This window comes from Mesoplodon mirus (genome assembly GCF_964341445.2).
Source record: "Mesoplodon mirus genome assembly, chromosome: 7".
NCBI classification, from domain to species: Eukaryota; Metazoa; Chordata; class Mammalia; order Artiodactyla; family Ziphiidae; genus Mesoplodon; species Mesoplodon mirus.
In genome coordinates, this window is record NC_138983.1 from 54,559,909 (window position 1) to 54,585,730 (window position 25,822).

The 25,822-nt window shown below is 37.4% G+C and overlaps 1 protein-coding gene across 3 annotated transcripts in view; it reads right to left on the reverse strand.

Annotated features, from left to right (window-relative positions):
* The window catches only part of UVRAG (UV radiation resistance associated), a 315,157-nt gene that overhangs the window by 116,722 nt on the left and 172,613 nt on the right, over positions 1-25,822 (reverse strand). For all 3 annotated transcript variants that reach the window (XM_082628358.1, XM_082628357.1, XM_082628359.1), the window contains 3 exons: positions 25,096-25,183; positions 24,129-24,189; positions 15,686-15,851 (listed from right to left, as the gene is read on the reverse strand). In XM_082628358.1, the coding sequence (XP_082484484.1) occupies positions 15,686-15,851; positions 24,129-24,189; positions 25,096-25,183 (315 nt within the window). The remainder of the gene's footprint in view (positions 1-15,685; positions 15,852-24,128; positions 24,190-25,095; positions 25,184-25,822) is intronic.

The window sequence follows — 25,822 nt, forward strand, 5'->3', positions numbered from 1 at the left end:
GAGTGAAATGGAAAAGCCATTTCTCCTTTCCTAAGTTTAGAAAACACAACTTTTATTATTCACATGCCAATATATATAGCTTATCCCTGTTAAATAGTTATATATGGAAGTGACTATATGTTTAAGTCCAATTAGTCATATATTTATTATAACCAACCTGTGATCCAGAACAATTTATAAAGATATATTACTATGTTTTGAATAAATGGATATATGTATATTGATATTAACCACTCAAAGCTAATCATCTTTGAAAATAATTTTTATTTTTACATCAACTAAAGATTGAACTACTAACTTATCCCTCTTTTATTTATGCCTAAAAGAAAACTGCTGAGCAACTTGAAGTCACTCACCAGGCTGGGTGAGAAACTAGATGCTTTGGCCAATGGAAAGGTGCAATACCTGTTTTGTGCCAGGGTGTGTGTGCTTCTGTTGTATCTAGCCTTTGCTTGGGCAGCTCCTAAGCCTCTTCCACACTTAGCAGCTCAGATGTTTAGGGGCCACCTCCTAAAGCATGCCTTTGCTGGCTGCTCAACTCATCCCCAAGTATTTCTAACATGACCCTTATAATGCTGAGGATGACTGTCTACTGACTTGCTCTCCATCCCTGATGCCACTTCAGCAGCTGAGTAATTTCACCTAATACCAGCATCTTGTGCAGTGACAAACATGTACTAGTCCTCAACATATGGTTTGACTTCAGTGATGTAACTCTTTTGTAATTTAACTCTCCTGTGACTTAACTATACATGAGTTAACTCTCATATCAATTTTTCATTTCAAGGAATTAGAGAAAAAAAACTCTGAAAACCAATTGATCATTTAATCCAATTCAGAAGTTACATTTGGTGATCTTGTAACTGTAAATTATTGTGGGGAGAGGCGTAAAAAATGTCAGTGAATAGAACTATCTGGTTAAAAGAATGATATAAATTTGTTTTACAATTACACTATTATCCAGGACATAAATGTTATTCCTAGAAAACTGTCTAAAGAACTATTATAATAAGATGCTTTGGGAAGTTACAGTAAGTTCACATCTACCTAAAAATAATTTTCTTACTCTTTCTACCTATTTATTTCTTCAGAAAACCAAAAGATTCCACAAATCACTTACTCCAAACTCTCTGGCTTGATATAATTATCCTCATATCCCTCATTATTTGCCTACCAAAAAATCTAACATAAGAATTAAAGGAAAAAAAAAAGAATTAAAGGAAAGAAAGATACTACTTTCAATGTAACATCAATAAAATTAAGTCTTATTTATTAGAGTAAATGATTAATTCATATCAGAATCCAAAGCATCTATGCCATCATATGATACACATTAACAACAGACAGCAGAAAGCCAGTCCATGCTACCTGGAGAACTCATTGATGCTCTGGGGACCTCCTGTTGAGAAACACTTATTTCACATATTCTAATAATGTAACAATCTTTAACCCATGACATAGCCCACTATTAACTAAATATATTATTCCTCTACTTTCCCTGGTCCCTCAAAAGCATTACATTGAACCTCTCTACACTGATTTGAGCACACTGCAAACCAGAAAAGCAGTAAGTTCAAGTTAGGGTCACATGTCAGAGTCATCTGGTTTTCTTTTTTATTCCACTGTCCCATTATATTACTGTATTTTAATTTAGTTGGTTGCAGAAAGCTGAGATGACAATAATACTAGAGAAGACTTCCTCATCCAGATAATAACATCAGCACTGTAAAACACACTTCATTAAAAACAACACACACAACAATATGCTTCCAAGTGTCAGAGATGAAATGGCTACACAATTACTTTTGACTCATTTTCCACATTTCCCCCTCTCAGTGGACTGCCTAATCTCCATAAGGTGTTCATTTCCTGTTTCACCCAGCAACCACCTTCTGCATTTTTATTTTGTTGATTTCTGCTGCCTAAAATTTCCATGGGGATTCCTCATTTTAAAACACACTCTTTGCTCTCACTCCTGAACACAGCCCCATTAGCATGGCTGCCTGTGCCTTGGATTACAACAGGCACTGAAGTTAATAGCTTCCCATGGTCCTAAGGGAGTGTATGAAACAAGGATTGTCCTGGCCAGAGCATCTAGAGTTAAAACTATGGGCTAGAGCATGGAGTGTCAGATTACTTAATAGCATTTGCAGAAACTGAACATCACTTTTGCTCTCCTAATTCAATTCAAAAAATATTTATTGAGTGTTTACACAATACAAGGCTCTCTGGGTAAGACAATGGAGTAAGTTTCATGCCAAGTAAGATGCAGTTTCTGAAAATATTTCAGACAAGAAAAAGACAACTCTAATACATCACTTGTATCACACTGGGTTGTTGTTAAGATGAAATGAGAACATATATAAACATAACTCATTTCTGAGATACTACAGAGAAAGAATTGTTCATAGGATTACAAAAGGCTACGACAGTCCATCAAACTATGGGGAATTAGAAAGACTTTATGAGGAAAGTTTTAGATAATAACGGAAGAGCTTTATGTACAACCACAATTAGGTTATGAACGGAGAGGGCACTGGGATAAGACTAAAAAAGTAAGTAGCAGGCCAGGCTGGGAACTGTTTAACTATCTGAACATGCTCTACATTCCTTTTAAGAATAAGGGTTTCAGCATTCCGCTGAACTGATAGGTTCTAAAACACAGACACTTACTTGACTCATTAGCAGATATTAGGCAGTAAACTCCCTGAGTAGTTGAAGCAAGAAACAAGACTGCAGACCTGCAACAGTTTTTTTTACCCTGTGCTCTGGGAAACTTCATTAGTCCTTTCCATTTACACCAATGACTGAAAGACAATGTACCTCGTGGCATTACTACAAAAAGAAATCTAGTACTATTCTACTGGGTTGCATTTTTAATTTTCCTTAACCTTTTGTTAGGCCCACCTTTCCTTTTAGCACCTAGAATTAGAAAAAAATAAAAATTACACGGCTGCCTGGAATTACTGTTGCAAAGCTCAATGTATACATAATAGTAGGTGCAAAATTTTATTGAGCATCTTCTGTGTGCCAAGCACTGTGCTTCATTTAAACCTCATGATAATCTAGTGGCATAGATATTATACCAGGTGAACCAAGACTCAGAGAGGACAACCTTTCCCCAGTTGCTCAGTGATTAGAGGTGAAGTCCCAACATAACTTCAAAGACTTAAGTGATTAAAAAACAAAAACAAACTCTGCCTAGTTTAAATAAATTGAGGAATGAGAGAAGAAAAGAGAGGCATTTTGCATTGTAACTTTTAGAGGAAAAACAAATGTTAGATAAATGAGATTTAAATAATTAACATTTTCAATAAGAACACGGTGACTCCACTTAATATATAGGAATTCACGTCATGGCATTTTTCACCAGTGAGCTTCCCCTAAACCAGGAAAGGGGTATTTCAGTCTCATATATAGCCCCCCCCCTTTTTTTTTGCGGTACACGGCCTCTCACTGTTGTGGCCTCTCCCGTTGCGGAGCACAGGCTCCAGACGCGCAGGCTCAGTGGCCATGGCTCATGGGCCCAGCTGCTCCGTGGCATGTGGGATCTTCCCGGACCGGGGCACGAACCCGTGTCCCCTGCAACGGCAGGCGGACTCTCAACCACTGCACCACCAGGGAAGCCCTATAGCCCCTTTTTGATAAATATACTTCTTCCATCTCCTAAATGCTTGCTTAAAAGTACTACGCTTAACAACTGGACCATCTTCTGGGCTTGATTCCCTCAGGGGGCCAGATCAATGTAAAGACTTAGTTAACTTCTTATTTGACCTTACTTCATCTTTTAACCTCTTTCTGCATTTGTGAAATGAAGGGTTGACTCATACGACCTAAGAATATTCTGACTGGTTTTAAAACACAAAGTCTACAATGCTGCATGTACAGAAACATTTTTTTTCATCTTTATTTTTGTTCCACTGTGTACCCTTAGGTAGTTATAATGGAGCTGGACTATAGACATTTGGGAAAGTTTTCACATGAACAGATTTTTCAACTTAGGTCACACTCCTGTAATCAAGTAGAAAACCTGAAAGAACTAATAATTTTATTCATTTCAGCTATATTAGTCACACTGAAAAATATTTGTTTGATTATACTTTTAAGGTGCACAGCAAGAAAAAATAGAAAACCAAAGCATTTGGTTCACCCTCTGCCTCAAGTCATCACAATCATTGTTCAATATAAAGGTCTGAGGTCTGAGTTCCTGACTACTTTAAATGCCAGCATCTGAGCAACAACCTATAATAAAATGAAGATGAAAGGTTACAAAAAATGTTCTAATTTATAGGATAAACAGTAGAAGAGTTGAAAATTAAGGCCACATCACTTAAGCCTAAGCATCACGTGAAAATCTCCCACTTCTGGAAGGAGGCCATCAGATTTAATTGGACACCATGAAAGTAAACATGCTAATTTAGTGAAAACAAGGACTACTTCTGAACTCTCCACATTAAAACAGCTTGATTACAAACAGAAGCTGAGCATGTTTATACGAAAGAATTTAGAATTTTTAATATAAGATGTGTCAACAGGTGTTAAGTATGCCTAAAGCAGAGAAGAATAGCAATGAGGAGTCAGAATTACAGTCTGAAAAAATTTAGGTTTTCAATACATGCTAATGAAATCCCAAGGGTCAGTCACTATTTCTATAGCGAATCTGCTACTTATGCAAATAAAGTTCAAAGTATTCTCACTGATTCAAGGAGACACCATTAGAAAAAATTCTCATTCATTTATTAACAGGTCAATGTGGCCAGGCCAAGAGGTAGGCTGAAGGAATACAGAGATAGGGCATCAGTCTGATCACTGCCACTCGGCAAATTCCTTTGTCCCTTCCCTCCTGGCAAAATGCAACCTGGTTATGCTGAAGGGGAAGCTCCATAAACATCCAGACATGCCAAGGTGGCTGCAAGGTGGCTCAAGTCACAGGCTTGGGGATCTCACCAGCTCCTTTATGTATAAGTATGCATGATGGCCATATGCACCCCAGTCACAAAAAGGTGGCAGATCATTAAAACTGACCATTCCTTCTCTCATGAGCATGAGATCCACATGCAATGACTACGATCTGGGCCCATTATTGTCTGATTTTGGATATATCACAATTTCTTTGTACTCTAGAATTTATTTCTAAAAGAAATCAGAATCAATCAGGTTAAAAAAGCAATTCCTGGGGTTTTAGTCAAGATCTTCCACAGGAATAAACATAAGCACAAAAAAATCCACAAAATGGGAAAAGCAGCACCACTACTTCTCTTGGTTCCAGTAATTCCACTAAAGAAAAACAGCTGACCAGCTTTTACAGATCTGTAAAAACCTTGTCAGGGACAGGCCAGGAAGTTTCAAAAGTGCCTGCCAATTTACACCACTCCCTATTTCTCCTTCTGAAAATAAAACAAAAAATTTCAGACATCTTTCGAGGGCTTGAAAAAGCCAAATGCTCTGACCAGCTATGTCGTAGCTCAATCTATTAAGCTAGTCTATTCTGAATGTATTACCTAACAGACAGTTAAGTAGCACAATAACAGTGACCAACACATTTCATTTCAAAAATCACTTTAAAACCTACTTTTCAGTCCTCAGTGAAAAAGAAATAAGGGGTAAAAGAACATTGCAGCTAGACTCTGGCTACATTCCTTCGTGTTTTGTGGTGTGAGCCTCAAAATGAAATGCAGCAAAGATTTCAGAGTTTCCCTTTACAGTGTGCAGGTGCACAAGTAATGGTTTAGGCAAGGCATCAGTCCAGACCTGGGCTTCAAACAGACCAGACACAGGAAAAAACTAGTTTTTGGTGTTTTTTTCCCCCTTCTAGCAAAACTAGCTAAATAGAGCTTTGAACCCTAATATATCACATTCCAATAGTCAGATGAAACAGGTAATCAGAGAGGGCAGAGGCTGAGGATTCCTAGGCCTATTACAATAAGCATAATTTATCCAATGAGTCATTTAATTCCTATTTTCCCATGAAGACCTGATTCCACCTAATACCCTGGAAAGGTTCACATGAAAATCGACACACTCAGGAGAAAAGAAAACCATGTCTAATCTGCTCCTTCAGTCATCCAGGCTAATAACTGAGAGGCTGATTCAATCAACAAGCATAATCAATAAATGTATTTGTATTTAGATATTTATTTACACATCTATGTTGTTCCAAAATGGATCTGAAGTGCTTTACTGCCCAGTGAAAATATTTGATAGTTCATAAAATCTAAGACAGCATCAACTGTGAACTGCATCATTAACTTATGTACCACTAAGAAAAGATAAATGCTATCAATCATGCCATTAATTGTAAGATGTATCTCATTTTTAGCAATATTAAAATGTCGAAAGTATTTACATTAGAATCAATAAAATACAATTTGTGTTTCGGTGAAAAGGGGAAGATAGAGGTATAATATAAAATTCGTTCACTAAAAAGCAATTTCTGTGGTTCTCCTGGCTGCCAAAGAAAAAAATGAATAACATCATCACCAAAATCTCACTGGCCTTCCCAGATTGCTTCGGAAAATCAATCAATAAACAAATCATCACTACTACTCACACTGGCTCATACTACTTGGAGTGCTCACATGTTAAGCTGCTCCTTCACAAATTAAAGTGTGCAGCTGATCTGGATACAGAGTATTTATCATTTCAGGAGCACCCCTCCTTCAAGCTCCTAAAGTGATTTTCCTACATAACTAATATTTTAAGGCAGATCATCATGCACAAATTTGATAAAAATCTGGAGAGATATTTAATTTTCTTAATATGGAACCTACAGAAGGTTGGGAGGCATTCTCCACAAAACTACAAGGTCATCTCTGTGAAAGACATATCTGGTTATGGTATTCCCTCCTCTTAAAATTACCTAGGGGTCCCTTCATCCCTTACAAGTAGTGTTTTTCATCATTACACAAACAAATGGAACGGAGTCAGCAAAAATGGTACAGTAAGTAGATCAAAGGACTTGTCTCTCTAGAGAAACATTGAAAAAAAAATCAAGCAAAAACTGTCAGTCAAAGGCTTACAACAACTGGCTGAACAATGAATCAACAAAAAGGAAACTCAAAATCAGAAGGAATGCTTTGCAGCATTTTTACTTACCTTGTCCTTAACCACCTCTCCAGCTCAGCAGTGGTCGTAAAGACAGCAGCCTGCCCTTGTGGGGCCCTGACCCCTAGTTCTTAACGGAGCAGAGCAGATCTTATTCTAAAAAAATTTGGGTTGGTTTGTTCTAACTTGTCTGGGGGCGACCTGCAGGACTAATGCAAGGTACTTGCCTTTGTTTTGCCTAGTCAGAACTCACTCAGTGAGGAAAAGCAGAAGACACTGCTCAAGAAGTAAGGCAAACCAGGGCTTCCCTGGTGGCGCAGTGGTTGACAGTCCGCCTGCCGATGCAGGGGACACGGGTTCGTGCCCCGGTCCGGGAAGATCCCACATGCCGCGGAGCGGCTGGGCCCGTGAGCCATGGCTGCTGAGCCTGTGTGTCCGGAGCCTGTGCTCCGCAACGGGAGAGGCCACAACAGTGAGAGGCCCGCGTACCGCAAAAAAAAAAAAAAAAAAAAAAAAGAAGTAAGGCAAACCAACAAACCCCATAGCATCTTTGTGCAAAAGATTAAGGTTGAGACACACAACAGACTGTCTAAAGTCTGGGAGGAAAAGCTGGGGAGAGTTTCTTTGAGAAATTAGTGTATTCAAAAGTACCCACACACACTGGGGAATCAGAAGTTATAGTGGGAATGTAAGTTGGTGCAGCCAGTGTGGAAAACAGAATGCAGCTTCCTCAGAAAACTAAAAATAGAATTACCACATGATCCAGCCATCCCACTCCTGGGCATATATCCAGAGAAAAACGTGGTTTGAAAAGATACATGCACCCCAATGTTCATTGCAGCACTGTTTACAACAGCCAAGTCATGGAAGCAACCTAAATATCCATCGACAGATGAATGGATAAAGAAGATGTGGTACATATATACAATGGAATATCAGCCATTAAAAAGAATGAAATGATGCCATCTACAGCAACATGGATGAACCTGGAGATTATCATACTAAGTGAAAGTAAGTCAGAGAAAGACAAATATCATATGACATAGCTTATATGCAGAATCTTAAAAAAAGGATACAAATGAACTTATTTACAAAATAGAAACAGATTCACAGACTTAGAGAAGGAACTTATGGTTACCAGGGAAGAAGGGTGGAGGGAGGGATAGATTGGGAGTTTGAGATTGACATGTACACACTGCTATATTTAAAATAGAGCACCAACAAGGACCTACTGTATAGCACAGGGAACTCTGCTCAGTATTCTGTAATAACCTAAATGGGAAAAGAATTTGAAAAAAGAATAGATACATGTATATGTATAACTGAATCACTCTGCTGTACACCTGAAACTAACACAACATTGTTAATCAACAATATTCCAATATAAAATAAAATGTTTAAAAAATTAAATTAAATTAAAAATTTTTAAAAATTAAAAAATAGAAAAGAAGTTACGTACATGCTCAGAATAGAATGCATGCTCAGAAAACACCTGAGAAGACCCTAGGCTTTCACCTCTGGCTGACTGCTAGGCTTACTGCAAGAAGTGAAGGCGAAGGCCTTCTGGTTGAAATGAAAGGACACTACACAGTTACTGAAAGCTGGACAAAGAAATAAAGATCTCCAGTGAAGGTAACTACTTACACGGGTAAATTTAAAAGACAGTATTATGGGCACACAATGTATAAAGATGTCATCTGTGACAATAACAACATAAAGGTGGGGAGACAGAGGTACAGAGGAGCAGAAGTTTTACATACTACTGAAGCTAAGTGGGTATCATCTCAGACTAGATTGCTATAGGATGCTAATTATAATCCCCAGAGTCACCAATAAGAAAATATCTTAAATACACTGAAAAAGAAATGAGAAGGGAATCAAAATGGTACATTACAAAAAACCAATTAAGTAAAAAAAAAAAAGAGGCAGTAATAGAGGAAATGAGGCACAAAAAAGGTATAAGAAATATGGAAAACAAAATGCAGAAGTAAATCCTTCCATACCACAAATTATGTTAAATATTGTATAAGTAGATTAAACTCTCAGTCAAAAGGCAGAGATTGGCAGAAAGGATTAAAAAAAAAAGATCCAACTATATACTGCCTACAAGAGACTCATTTAATTAATTTTTTTTTAATTTTTATATTTTTGGCCTTACCATGGGGCATGCAGTACCTTAGTTCCCTGACCAGGGATCGAACCTGTCCCCCTGCAGTGGAAGAGCAGATTCTTAACCACTGGACCCCCAAGGAAGTCCCTGCAAGAGACTCATTTTAGATCCAAAGATACAAATAGGTTCAAAATGAAAGGATGGGAAAGATATTCCCAAATACAGTAACCAAAAGAGAGCTGGGAGGCTATCCTAATATCAGACAAAATAGTCTTTAGGTCAAAATTGTTACAAGAGGCAAAAAAGTTCATTATATAATGATAAAAGGGTCAATTCATCAAGAAGAAATAGTAACTCAAAACACACATACTAAATGAGAGCCCCCAAGTAAAAGAAGCAAATGTTGACAGAATTGAAGGAGAAACAGTCCTACAATAATAGCTGGAGAGCTTAATACTCCACTTTCAATAATGGACAGCATATATAGACAAAAGATCAATAAGGACATATAAGACTTGACAACACTATAAACCAACTAGACCTAACAGACATATATAATAGAACACTGCATCTAACAATATTCTACACATTCTTCTCAAATGCATGTGGAACATTCTCTAGGATAGATCATATATTAGGCCACAAAACAAGTCTTAATAAATTAAAAAATTCTGAACTCATACAAATTATCTCTCCATCACAATGGAATTAAACTAGAATTCAATAACAGAAGGAAAACTAGAAAATTCACAAATACGTGAAAATTAAACCCTTTTAAACAACCAATGGGTTAACTGAAGAAATCACATGGGAAATTAGAAAATACTTTGAGAGGAAGGAAAATAAAAACACAATATGTCAAAATTTATGAGATGTGGAAGTTTAAAGGTATAAACACTGACGTTAAAAAAGAAAGCTCTCGGGCTTCCCTGGTGGCACAGTGGTTGAGAGTCCCCCTGCCAATGCAGGGGACAAGGGTTCATGCCCCGGTCCGGGAAGATCCCACATGCCACAGAGCGGCTAGGCCCGTGAGCCATGGCCACTGAGCCTGCGTGTCTGGAGCCTGTGCTCCGCAACGGGAGAGGCCACAACAGTGAGAGGCCCGCGTACCGAAAGAAAAAAAAAAAAGAAAAAAAAGAAAGCTCTCATATCAGTAACCTAACTTTACATCTAAAGGAATAGAAAACAAAACCCAAAGCTAGCAGAATGAAAGAAATAATAATGATTAGAGTAGAGATAAGAGACAAAAACAACAGAGAGAATAAACAAAACCAAAAAGTCAATTCTTTGAAAAGATCCATCACATCTTCTTATTCTAGCTAAAAGTTTTTAGCTACAATAAGAAAATAAAAAAGACACAAACAACTAACTAAAATCAGAAATGAAAACAGACATCATTAAAGACCTTACAGAAATGAAAGGGATTATAAAAAATACTGTGAACAACTGTCACCAACAAATTAGATAACCTAGATGAAATGGTCTTATTCTTAGAAACACACAAATGATATAAACTGAGTCAGGAATATATAAAAAATATGAACAGACCTATAATAAGAAATTGAATCACTAATCAGAAACCTCCCAACAAAGAAAAGAGCAGAACCACTTGGCTCCACTGGTAAATTCTAACAAACATTTAAAAGAAGAATTAACAGCAATCCCCAAACTCTTCCAATAAAGTAGAAGAGAAGGGAACACTTAACTTCATAATGCTTTCTATGAGGCCACTATTACTCTGACAGAAAAGTCACGCAAGAAGACTATAGACCAATATTCCTTATAAATATAGATGCAAAAATCCTCAGTGAATTGCTAGTAAACTGAAGCCAACAGCTTATTAAAAGGCCCTCTTTGCAGAAATAGAAAAGATGATCTTCAAATTCATATGGAATTGCAAAGGGCTCTGAATAGCCAGAAAAGTACTGAAAAAGAACAAAGTTGGAGGATTCACAATTCCCAATTTCAAAATTTATTGTGGAATTGATATAACAATAGACATATGAACCTGTGGACTAGAACTGAGAGTTCAGAAATAATCTATGGCTAATTGATTTTCAACAAGTGTGCCAAAGCCATTCAATGAGGAAAGAATAGTCTCTTTAACAAATGATGCAGATACAGCTGGATATCCTAATGTAAAAGAATGGAGTTGGACCCCTAAGCCATAACATATACAAAAATTAACCCAGGGCCTCCCTGGTGGCGCAGTGGTTGAGAGTCCGCCTGCCGATGCAGGGGATACGGGTTCGTGCCCCGGTCTGGGAGGATCCCATATGCCGCGGAGCGGCTGGGCCCGTGAGCCATGGCCGCTGGGCCTGCGCGTCCGGAGCCTGTGCTCCGCAACGGGGGAGGCCACAACAGTGAGAGGCCCGCATACCGCAAAAAGAAAAAAGAAAAAAAAAAAAATTAACCCAAAGTGGGTCAAAGACCTACATATGAGAGATAAAATGATATGACTATTTCAAGAAAACGAAGGGGTAAATCTTCATGAGCTTGGATTTAGCAATGGATTTTAGATATGAAACCAAAAGCTCTAGAAACAAACACATACAAAAAAGATAGATAAATTAGACGTAATGAAAATCCGAAACTTTTATGCATCAAAGTACACTATAAAGAAAGTAAAACAACTATTTTAATCTCCTCTTATTCACCCCATTGATAAGAGACCCCTAGGGTCATGGGGATGGTTGAACACTCAACATCTGACACTGGACATATGAGATTAAAAGCAGATTACTGGTCACACATATTCAAATCCCAGGGGAGGAGGACACCGCATGCCACACAGGCTCACATGGGGTTACACTTGAGAAGAGAGTGAACAACCAGGAGCTATGGGTGGCAGGCTCTGTAGTATGAAAAGGACAGAGTGATGATGATTGGTTCCCAGGGGAGGATGTGATTGGTTTGTTTCCATCATTACCCATCTGGCAAGGAACTGAAATTCACTACTCAGGAATAAGCAGAGACTACCTAGACCCCTGAATAAAGAGGGTTGTTTGGATAGGGGGCCTGATCCACGGGAGCAGAGTTGGGAGGGACTATTCAAGGCCCTCCTGGTTTCACCAGATATCCAGGCAGCACATAATACTGACCTTAATTTTAGGCCTTAAACTGTAACAACAACCTAGAGAATGGGAGAAAATACTTTCAAATGATTTATTTACCTGATAAGAGTCTAGTATGCAGAATATACAAAGAAGTCTTACAACTCAAAGAAAACAGGAACGACCCAATTAAAAATATGGGCAAGAGGTGAGGGAGATTAAGAGGTACAGACTTCCATGTACAAATTAAATGAGTCACGGGTTTGAATTGTACAGTGTGGGGAGTATAGTCTTAATTATGTAATATCTTCGTATGGTGACAATAATTAGACTTATTGTAGTGATCATTTTGAAATGCACAGAAAAATCAAATCACTACGTTGTTACCAGGACATAGTGTTGTAGGTCAACGGTACTTCAAAAACAAACAAACTCATAGGAAAAGAGATCAGGTTTATGGTTACCAAAGGCAGAGGGGTAAGGGGTGGGAGGAAATTGTATGAAGGCAGTCAAAAGGTACAAACTTCCAGTTATATGATAAACAAGTACTAGGGATGTAACATACAACATGATTGATATAATTAATACTGCTGAATGTTATAAATACAAGTGGTTAAGAGAGTAAGTCCTAAGAGTTCTCATCACAAGGAAAAAATTTTTTTCTATTTCTTTAATTTTTTTCCCTAATATGAGATGATAGGTGTTCACTAAACTTACTGTGGTAAGCATTTCATGATGTATATAGGTCAGTCATTATGCTGTACACCTTGAACTTTTACGGTGCTGTATATATATCAATTATATCTAAAAAAAACTGAAAGGAAAAAAACAGGCTGAAAATCTGAGTAGATATTTCTCCAGATAAGATACAAAAATGGCCAGCAAGAACATGAAGAAATGCTCAACATCATTAGTCATTAAGGAAACACAAATCAAAAGCACAATGATATGTATACCACTTGATACCAGGGAATGTAAGCTGGTGTAGCTGTTGTGGAAAACAGTTTGGTGGTGCCTCAAACAGTTAAACATAGAATTATCATATGACCCAGCAATTCTACTTCAAGTTATATGCTCGAAAGAACTGAAAATGGATACGCAAGCAAATACTTGTACGTGAATGATCACAGCCAAAAAGTGGAAATAACCCAAATGCCCATCAATAGATGGTGCGTAAACAAAATGTGGTATATGCATTCAATGGACTCTTATTCAGCCACAAAAGTACATGAAGCACTGATTGTGCTCAATGTGAATACACTGAAAATAGTAGGCTCAGTGCAAGGAACCCCAAACAGAAGGTTACGTGTCGCAAATGATTCCAGTTACACGAAATATCCAGAACAGGTAAATCCACAGAGACAGAAAGCAAATGGGTGGTTGCCAGGCGCTGAAGAAAGGGGTTACTGGGTAGGAGAACAGGGAGTGACTACTTAATAGATACAGGGTTTTCTTTCAGGGTGATGAAAATGTTTTGGAACTAGATAGAAGTGTTGATTACGTAGTACCATGAAGATACTAAATGCCACTGAATTGTACACTTTAAAAAAGTTAGGTTATGTGAATTTCACCTCAATTTTTTAAAAAGAGCAAAGAAACCATACTCATGTCCCCTTCTGTCAAACATATATATTTCAGGCTCTCTTTAAATAAAAGGTTTTGAAATTGAAAACAATACTTGGGCTATAAATTAATCAATGCCTTTGAAAAGGAACTGAATAAAACTATACATGTGCTCCCTGCCCTCCACTTACAAGCCCTACCAGATATAGTACTAAATTCTTCCACTGATGCCCACCTTTCCTGCCTTTTCTCTTGCAGTTTCCTAAATAGAGTGGAGGATATTTCATTTCTTCACACCCATGAACACAACATTTGCAATCCATCAATAGAACAGTGGTTCTCAAACCTGACTGCACATTACAGTCACTTCAGGGGCTTTAGAAAAATACATCTCATGTCTGGGCCTATCAACTGAATCAGAATTTCTGGAGGAGAGGCATTTCCACGTTTCTATGCTAGATTATTTTTATTCTGTCTTTAGTATTTCCTTTAGTATAGGTCTGCTGAGATGCATTTTCTCAGTACTGATAGTCTGAAATGTCTTTATTTTGCCTTTACTTTTTTAAAATTAATTTATTTTTGGCTGCATTGCGTCTTCGTTGCTGTGCATGGGCTTTCTCCAGTTGCGGCGAGTGGGGACTACTCTTCATTGTGGTGTGTGGGCTTCTCATTGTGGTGGCTTCTCTTGCTGTGGAGCATGGGCCCTAGGCACATGGGGTTCAGTAGTTGTGGTGCACGGGCTTAGTTCCTCCATGACATGTGGGATCTTCCCGGACCAGGGATCAAACCCATATCCCCTGCATTGGCGGCAGATTCTTAACCACTGTGCCACCGGGGAAGTCCCCTGCCTTTACTTTTGAAGGATAATTCACTGAATATAGAATTCTAAGTTGGCAGTATCATTTTACATGCTTTAAAAATGTCACTGCAGGGCTTCCCTGGTGGCGCAGTAGTTGAGAGTCCACCTGCCGATGCAGGGGACGCGGGTTCGTGCCCCGGTCCGGGAAGATCCCACATGCCGCGGAGCGGCTGGGCCCGTGAGCCATGGCTGCTGAGCCTGCGCGTCCGGAGCCTGTGCTCCGCAATGGGAAAGGCCACAACAGTGAGAGGCTTGCATACCGCAAAAAAAAAAAAAAAAAAAAAAAAAGTCACTGCATCACCTCCGGTTCCCAATGTTTCTCTTAAGAAATTAGCTTTCAGCCTTATTATTGCTCTTTTGAGGCAAATCTCTTTTCTCTCTAGGTACTTTTAATATTTTCACTTTATCTCTTTGGTTTTCAGCTGTTTTACTATACTTCCCCTAAGTATGTTTGCTTTGTACTTTTTTTGTGTTGTATTTAATGCTTCTTGAACTTATAGCTTGATGTCTTTTGTCAAATATGAACTCTGTCATTATCTCTTAAAATATTACAATTACCCTATGTGCTCTCTTCTCCCTCTCTGTGACTCCAATTATATTTATATTAGACTTTTTAATGTGTCCTACATATGTCTAGCACTTTTCGATAAATCCATCTCTTTTGTACTTGTGCCTGGTCAGGTATTTTCTCCTGGGCTATCTTCCAGTTCACAAACCCATTTTTTAGATATGTACAATCTGCTGTTAAGTCTTTTATCTTTTTCCTGGTTGTCTCTCTGACAAATCTTTAAGCATTTCATTTGGTGACTAGCGGCAACAGATATAACATGAATATTTGCAGAGTATATGATACTTGCCTCACAAAAGCAAATTAAATTTGAATGAGTCAATTTTGCTATCAATAGCAATTTTGACTACACTCTATTTTAAAGAAATGGAGCACTTTACAAAGGATATACAAAAATCACCACAATCTAGGTCACATTTTATATTTTTAATACAGTCGATGCTTCATACTGCCTTAATGTTAAAAGAATATTTTAAAAGGATACTTACTCTCTCTCCTTTTCAGTCAACTTGTCATTAATATTATCTTTGATTGTTGATCTAGATCCCTTATGAATTATAGGATATCTGAGGGGCACTTGTAGGAAAAAGGAAATCATTGATACCAAATGTGCAGTGTAACCAAGGGCAACAGCAATGCTTCCATCATCTTTTGCTGTAAATTCAAAAACAGAGAAATAGAAAATAACTATTTACCTTATAAATGTAGCTATGAGATCATAATAAATCAATTTCAAGAGAGATTTTATGAGAAATAATTGATAAAATATTATTCACCTATCTATATGAATTTTATAGAAATGTAAACACATTAATAAGATTTGAAATTTCATCTACTACATTTAAAACTATTTCCCAATAATTAATGTGATGAGATTAAAATTTGATATATAATCTTAAGAGTTCTTACTGCATTCAAATCTCCATTACTCTCTTTCCCAGCACTTTTAAGGGCAAAAATAATACCTGAGTCTATTATACAATGCAAAAATTAGTTTCAGAGGTTTAAACATTACATCTATATTAATGTTATACATTTTACTCATTAACAACTTTATAAGCAAAACAGTTGTACTGTTGTACTATTGTACAACGTTATTAATTCCAAGGTGAAGTGAAACAGCACAGTGCATCCTTATGGGGTATGTTCTCAATATTCATAAAGAGAGCATTGTTTAAGTCTGTGAAGTTTGAGATAGGATAAGGAGAAAAAATGTTTTAAATAGTAAAAGGTCAAAAACCACATTGTTCATATATATTCTATTTATGCAATTTTTGTGTGGAAGCAACTGTTAGAAAAAATACATGTCTCCTACAGTCAAACATAAGTATGTATCTTTTAAGAAGCCACAGATTTTTAATTCAACTTCTGGATTTCTGCTACTGCCTACCAAGCGACAAATTATCATTCAGTACCCAGAACTGAGGGTAATACAATAAAAAGTTTTAAGCTTGCCCCAGGGGGAAGGAAAAAGTAACTGCTTGGTATACAATATTCTTAAAATACTTTAAAAAGTTCTCTCTCTCACTCACACACACACACACACACATTTAACACATATCTGGAATACATCTGGCTAGAGAAAGGCTGAAATGATTGAGATGACCTTGGCTTGAGTATTTCCTGATTTTTAAGAGTACCTTTAACTTCAATTATTAGTAATATTTTCCACATTTTTCTTTTTTATATTTAAACTTGGTTATCTAAGCACTACCTTCTTACTGTAGGACTCCTACTATAGCCGTATACTACTCAGTGCATTGTCTACCCTTGACTACCAAAGCAGATTCCTTGATCATATTGTAAAAATAGGTAACTTTTATTGTACACTTTCTTTTTCTGCCAGGAATTGACCATGATGCTTTATTTCTGACAGTCATTCATTCATCAACAATTAATAAACTGGGTACGTTTTATGTGCTATTTCATTCAATTTATAGATGAAGAAATAAGGTTCAAAGAAGTTAAGGAACCTGTCCAAGCTAAGACAGCTAGTATATGGGTTGACCTGACACGGATGCCTCTGTCTTTTAAGCACTCTACCATACTGTCACAGAACTTTACTGTGGAATGTAACAATTTTTAACTTTGGAGCCTAGAACACACCAAGCATATGACACACGTGTATTATCTTAGTTTCTTCACACTTTTCTAGTAAGGGCAAAGAACACATACAAACTCCTTGGTAACATGTTCTCTCAAATCAAACTGATGAAAAAAAAATCAAACAGCATTCCTTTCAACTGACTACTGGGCATGCCCTAACTGACGAGAATCCTATTTTTAGAGACCATGTGCTCTTGGCCCAGACTCACAGTACTACAATACTTTCCTACTGTTGAAATATGTATATCAGACTACCTTAGAGACTGAAATTACATTACATTGTAAATGCATTACATTATAATTTAATCATCATATATAACAGTAGAGCCAGGAGAAACCTTAGAAATCACTGCATCTGATGTTATCAACTTAGAAATGAGAAAAATAAGATTCACGTGGCATAAGTGACTTGGTCAAAGCCATATAAGTAAAAATTATGAGTGATGGAGTGGGAGAGAGAATTGTATCTACACCCCAGCCCCCCAAATATTTATCACTGGAAGCACAGCTGGGATGGTGAGTTCCATCAGATGTTGCTGAATCCTGCCTCCTGCTTTCTCTAAAGAATAGGGCTTATCAAATTTAAAATATTTCTATCAGTAAAAGGACTTGGTCTTTCAGAACCTTCTTTTGAAGGGAGAGGAAGAAAAAGAGAACTTACAGTAAGTAAGCTTTTCCTTTCGTATGTGACCTGACAGAAAAGGATTTGAAAACTTCCAAAAATCAGAAGGCCTCTTAGTTAGCCTGCCCAAAATAGGTCAAATGCAAACTATAGTTTAAAAAATCTATCCAATGCTAAATAAACTCTCAAGCATCTCCAGTTTTCCGTATTACTAAAAGGGTAATACTAAAGAATTAAGTTTGCCTATTTCAAGGACTACATCCACATATATATTAAAAGAACAGAAACTGGTCTAACATCACCTCCTTTCAATAATCAAAACAATTTTGTGGGTTTCCCTGGTGGCGCACTGGTTAAGAATCTGCCTGCCAACGCAGGGGACATGGGTTTGAGCCCTGGTCCGGGATTATCTCACATGCTGCGGAGCAACTAAGCCCGTGCGCCACAACTACTGAAGCCTGTGCACCTAGAGCTCGTGCAGCTCAAAGAAGAGAAGCTACCGCAATGAGAAGCCCGCGCACTGCAACGAAGAGCAGCCCCTACTCGCCACAACTAGAGAAAGCCTGCGTGCAGCAACGAAGACCCAAAGCAGCCAAAAATAAATAAATAAAATTAATTAATTAAAAACAAAACAGGGCTTCCCTGGTGGCGCAGTGGTTGAGAGTCCGCCTGCCGATGCAGGGGACACGGGTTCGTGCCCTGGTCCAGGAAGATCCCACATGCCGCGGAGCAGCTGGGCCCGTGAGCCATGGCTGCTGAGCCTGCGCGTCTGGAGCCTGTGCTCCACAACGGGAGAGACCACAACAGCGAGAGGCCCACATACCGCAAAAAAAAACAAAAAAAAAAAACAAAAAAACCCAATTTTGATTAAATTTAAACATAAAAGGGCATCTCTAAGAGAATCCTATATATGTACACCAAAACCCAAAAAGAAATAGCAAAAACTGAAAACTGGGTAATACTGGAAATCAGTTTTGATTCTAGTTATTCACACTCACCATTGTTTCCACCACAAGACTCCCCACTCCACCCATTAAAAACCCTAGGTTGTTTCCCATTCCAGGCCATAGTGCGCCGTCACAGCCTTGCTGTTAAACACTGTGGTGTTGGATTTCCAATATTGAAGCTTTATATTAAAAAGAATTTTAAAAGGACCACGGGTAAGGCATTACAGGGCCCAAGGGTATTCCAATACCCTCAAAAGGAAAACCACCTCCTGGTAGGGAAGTCACTTTCATCACCCCAAGACCACTGAACCTCCAGTGGGAAAATGTGAGCTCATGTGGTTAATTATGGCTATTGCTGGCCACGAAACCTCAGATGTCACATTCTGTTGCCAATCACTTTAGCTAAAAAAACCAAAAGGTTTAAGGTTTCCAGCATTCCAAGATCTAAAAGACTTTTTACCTGCCAAAGCCAAAACCTGGCTCTCTGGGGTGTGCTTTTCCAGTAAGTGTTAATGACGCCCCTAACACCTAATGCAGAGCAGAGGTTTTTATTCCTTATGCTGCTCTGGGGGTTAGAAAGGTCACAGATGATAGGTCTGTTGGTGAAAAGAAGTTAGAGGGGGAGTGGGAGGGTTCAGGGAGGAACAGGAATAAACTGTAGACTCAGGTAAGTGAAAAAGCCCTTATTAAAACAATGTTTTAAGGGGCTTACAAACAAAACAAAATTCTGCAGTTTCCTCATAATAAATATTTCTGGTTTTTCAGGCCTCTCACTGTTGTGGCCTCTCCTGCCGAGGAGCACAGGCTCAGAGGACATGGCTCAGGGGCCCAGCCGCTCCGCGGCATGTGGGATCTTCCCGGACCGGGGCACGAACCCGTGTCCCCTGCAACGGCAGGCGGACTCTCAACCACTGAGCCACCAGGGAAGCCCTGGTTTGTTTTTTAAATGTAGGTATCTACTCAGGGCTGCAGTAATTTTTATAATAATTAAATCTTTTATGTAATTTTTATGATAATAGATTCCACAAACCCACAATGGCCATGACAACATTATAAATTCATTCAAATGTCCCTTTGACTTTATGTTGGACAAACATTAATATTCAAATGCATCCAAGTACAATAAATGATCTAAAAGCTCTTACCATCCTGCCTTCCCAATCACTGAGGCAGCTGATTTGGTAAGGAACCATGCACCCACTGATCCAGACAGGACAAAATATTTAAGACTCTAATCATTGCCACAGCATCTATGGAATCATTCCATGTTCTCAATGAGACACTGTTTGACATATGGACTCTCCTTTCCAAGAAATCATGCCTGTATGAAGGGATACAGACACAGAAGGAAATCTGGGTCTCATTACCACGAAAGGCTCTCGTGCTATGGATTACTTAAAGACACACACAAACAGTTTTCTTTTTTTTTCATTTTGGATGAGAAATGTCTCAGTCAATGGAACTCAAATGAACACCTTCACTGGACAACTTTCTCCCGTTGTGTCCCAGTCTCTCTGGAATACTGTAACTGAAACTTACCCAGTTAGAAGAGGAGAAGAGCACAGTAAGTGCTGGGTCACTATGGAGCAGTTTCCCAAACAGTATCAAGCCATACAATGTAAAGTCTATCCCAGCAAAGTCTCATGAATATAACAGAATAACCGGTTTAGAGTTCTGTCACTAGAGTCTTACTAAGAATGCAGCTGCTACAGAACACTGAAAGTTGTCAGAAGTCTGGAAGAGGTTATTATTCAAAACAAGGAAGAAAACTGCATCATGACAGGAATAATATGGACCTCAAAATCAAGCCGACCAGGGATGATTTTAGCTCTGCCACTGGCTAGTATGAGTCTACGGAAAACTTAACTAATCTCTCTGAGCTGCAATTTTCTTGTCTTTAAAAAAAAAAAAGTTGAGTGTAATTCTTTCGCTCACAGAAGGAATTAATTCTCACAGTGGTGAGAATTAAATAAACAAGACAGCATCATGTATGATGTTCCATGTTACCATATTGCTACTCACCGAACCTAAAATGTCCCATCCGTCTTTCAACAGGGGAATACTATTTCATCTTTTAAAATACCTCAGGTATCACTTCTCCATAAAGATTTTCCTGATTCCCTCCTGATAGACCTGATTATTCCCACTCTCTGAGTCCCATGTACCTGGTATAAACTTCTAAGTGCCTGGTTAACCTCAAGTGGACTGAAGTTTCACGGAGGTAGGATCAATGCCTTGGTCACCTTTGTATACACCCAGCACCTGACACCATAAATGACACACACAAGGCACTCAGTAAATTTAGTACATAGAAGTGCCTTACAGAATGCCAACGTAAGATTTTAAAGTCCAATACTACCATATGTGCTTCTTAAAATTTCTGATTCCTAGGAGTCATGGGAAGTAAACAGGGTCTTAGAGTAGAATTAAATATTTATTTCATTTTATCTCCCATTTCATTTTTTTAGCAGTAAAAACTGTACTTGAAAGCTAAACTAACTTTTTTAAGGGAAGAAGGAATGTATTCAGCTTGTTGGGCATACTAAGTATAAATAGCAAACAAAAGCTAGGAAAAACTAGGAAATAAATCACCTCCAGAAAACAAAAATAGAATCAAGAAACATCCCAGAATAAATTAAGGTGATACTCCAATACCGATAGCCCTGCTTCTCTTGTTGCCGCCTCTCAGATCATTCTGTATTTAGCAGCCAGAGTGACTTTTAAAAAACATAAATCAACTCATATCATCCCCCTTCTTGAAGCCCTTCAGGGGTTTCCTACTCCACTGAGAACAAAATAGAAACTCCTTCCAGTGGCCTCAAGGCCCTGGCTGACTCTCTTACCTCTTCTGATGGAACTCTTCCCTTTTCTCACTATGCTCCAGCCACACAGGGCTGCTCTGGTCTTTCTGTCCTTCCTTCCTTCCTCTCTCTTGCAACTAATTCCAATTACATGTATTGAGTGCCTTCTATATGAAAAGCCCTTTCAAATGCAATCTCAGTCAATCATCACAATGAACTTAAGATGTAAATATTACCTCATTTTACAGGTGAAGAAATTAAGCTCTGAGAGATTACACGATCTGCCCAAAGTACAGGTATCTTCCCCCATGCCCCTCACCCTGAACTTTTTCAGATATATCAAGCCCATTCCTCCGTATCCCCCATCACGACCGCCCCCTCTTCTAGGCGTGCTCCTCCCCCGCTGTAGTGTAGTTGGTTCCTTTCAGCCTTCAGATTTTGGGTTAAATGTTTCTCCTCAGACAGGCCTTCTCTGACTGCTTTATCTACAGGAGGGTCCCCTATTCTCTAAGATAGTGTATTCCTTTATTAAACACTTTTTAAATACTAATTTTCTTGTTTATTGCCTGTCTCCCTCAATAGGTTGTATGTTCCATGAAAGAAGAGAATATATTTGCTTTTTCCATCATTATATCCTCAAAACACAGCACAGTGTCTGGCATTCAGGTGCTCAACTGATATTTTTTTCAATAAGTGAATATTCTGTATCCCTGCAACCTGACACAGGGCTCAAGGTATTTAATGGGTTTATTAAATAAATGAAGGAATGAAAGAACAGGGGAAAAGATGTGTCATGAGCTTCAAGACACCATAACATAAAAGTAACACCTAAAATTAACACCAAAGCACATCTGTATGACTTACAGAGATTAGAGGGAACACTGTACAATGGAAACCAGACAAATCCCAGCAAAATCATTACTTAGCTTTTGTGGTCTCATGCAAGTCACTAAATAGCTCATTTACACATTGTAAAATGAGATTATACCACCTTCCCTATAGGTTTCTTTTGTTTGTGTTTGGGAGGATTAAAGATAAGGCAAAATGTCTTGCTCTTAAATAAAATCTTAACAATCATATAAAACAGGTAGTACATGAACTATGTGCTCATACTATCAATTAGAAAATCAACTCAAAGCTTAGATGACTTGCTCCAAAATAGATGGTTTCTAGAAGGGGAACCAGGACTCAAATATAGGTCTTCCCATTCCTGTTTTAATCACTCTTCCTTTTTTTTTTTAATTTACTTTTTTATTGAAGTTTAGTTGAATTACAATGTTGTATTAATTACTGCTATACAGCAAAGTGACTCAGTTATACATATATTTACATTCTTTTTCATATTCTTTTCCATTATGGTTTATCACAGGATACTGAATATAGTTCCCTGTGCTATACAGTAGGAACTTGTTGTTTATCCATTCTATATATACCAGTTTGCATCTGCTAATCCCAAAATCCCACTTCTCTCCCCCTTGGCAACCACCAGTCTATTCTCTGTGTCCCTGATTCTGTATCCGTTTCATAGCTAGGTTCATTTGTATCACTCTTCTTATGTCCCAACTACTTGTTGTAAGTCTTGTTGTAAAGGACAAAGGAGGTAATATATTAAAACAGTCTTAAATGTTAAAGGACCACAAATAACAACATTTTCTTTATAGGGAAAAGGAAGAAAGTCCCAATCAGAACTAGTAATGCTTTCTTCTTGAATAACTTATTCCCAAATAGATTAATGTGCTAGCTTTGGGAATAATCTACACAACTACTTAATAGTCCTCAAAGCACTGTTTATATTAGGAGAAAAGAACCCACTTTGCTAACAATAAAGTAATCTTTCTAACCAATATGCCAAACAAAATAAGTTCTTTGGCATGCTGGTAAAGGGATTGGGAAAAATATTTTTAAATATAGCAATTACTATGAATCATATCTATAACATCTTTAATGTAAATTTATTTTAGTTAAAAGAGGACAGAAATGACAATACAACAAGTTTAACCTACAGGGGTGGGGATGTCACAAATTAAATTTTCAAATACATTTTACATCAGCAGAAATATGGTTTTCTAAATAGAGCAAATTAATGTTTATTGCTTTGTTCCCAACACAGATTTTTCATGAAACATCAAACCAAAAGGACAGGGATATTATTAGTATTCTTAAGAATCCTACTGTCTGATTTTCTTAAAGCCCATTATTCAAAAACTGTTTTCTTTTAGCTTGCAAATAGAAAGTTCAACAATGTTTTTGTTTTTTCATGATTAGACCAAATATCCTCTTAAGTCTTCCATCAGGGAATCTGACTCTATATACTTACAATTGGGAAGGGACAGAAGGTCCAGAAACCCTTCCGGATAAAGTGCCAGGCAACCAACAGTTCAAGGTATCTCCCTTTGTCCCCGGCAACATACCGATATATTATACCAAATCTTTAGAAGTATAAGAAATAAAATACCTTGGAAGTCCTCAGAATTAGGCAACTTGACACCACATACAAAGTAATCCTTATGCTCATTCTGTAAATACAACCAAAGAATGCAATTAATTTTGTTTATGTATAAAGCAAAGAAGCTCTAAATCTAAAAAACTTACATCAGTATTAATTCAAAGACAATATTGTCATAGACTCAAAATATTAACCTAATTGTTGAAGCTGAATGATGAGTACATGATGATTTATTATACTATTCTGTACATTGATATACACTTCAAATTCTCTATACTATAAACATTTAAAACATCATATCTAAGCAAAAAACTGTGTCATATTTTAATCATAAAACTATCGTTTGACCAATTCATAGCTATAAATGAAAATTTTTAAGTAGAATTAACAAGATTCCGTGAGCAACCTAAAACCCTATTAGGTTTCCTCTCAGAAAATTAGTCTTTTAAGTCTCTTTTCGTTAAAAAGAAAACAAAACCACCAAATTTAGCAGATTTAGTTCTCTAAAAAAAATCCTAACCAGTTACATTTGTATTTACTCTAACAAACCAGATTCAGAAACTTAATATCCTGACAGTTACCTCAGGAATATCTTAGGTAATACTAATAAATATAAATTAATTAGCCATTATATTTTTAAAGCAATGCACGTGTATCTGCATCTATGTGTCAGATATGGTGAAAGTTGATAATTTGGTTGAGTGAAAAGGTCCTAAAGAAACCAGAAATAATTTGGCATTCTTTCAGATGAAGATGAGTGCACCCCACCACCAAACTGATAGAAAAAAAATAAAATGGTGGAACCTAACGACAACTAATTCCAAATCTACTTTTTAAATAAATATTAGCTTCTGAATGAATCATGACAGAACATATGATTAAGACTAGAGCAATGAGTTTTTGCTTTGAGAGTAAATTTCAAACAGAAATCATCTTTAAAAAAAAATTTTTTTTCCCCAGAAAATTTGAAACTTACCAAATCAATAGGGTAAATGTAGGAAAGCTCAGATAGTAATTGCCTGCAACGAATTGTCAACTGGGCATTAGTCTTCAGAAAGAGTTCTCTAATGAGGAGAAAAAAAGCACATTTGTTAAAAAAAACATGTTTGCATGCTTTCTAACAGTTATTTCCACCTAACTGATGCAGAGAAAGATTAATGGTCTGTACTGGGCCATAGAAATTCAGAAGTAGAAGCAAGAATAATAGCTAACATGAGCCCTGACCTATCACTAAATACTATCAATCAAGCTAACTATACTGAGGCCTATTTTATGTGTCCAACACCATGCTAAGAGATGTGAAACATACAGAATCATTGACTGGGCACCTACTACTACATGCCAGGAGCTTCACAAATGGCTTTAATTATTACAACAACTTACTCGGTTGATATTACTATACCCATTTTACAAACAAGAAAACAAGATTTAGAGAGGCTCAGTAAGCTGACCAAGGTCTCATTTAACCTGAGGCCAATTTGTTTTTAGGAAATATCCATATGGTATTTCCTCAAAAAAGTATTCTATTTTCATTTACAACTACAGATGTTATAACTACCTCAAAAAATAACCTGCTGCCATATTACAAAAAAAACAGAATAAAAAAAGGACAAAGCAAAAAGCTGTGGCATGAGATGATGTAGCTCTTCTCTTGAACTATTTAAGAAACATGACCAACAGCTAAAATACCCGTAAAGCATATT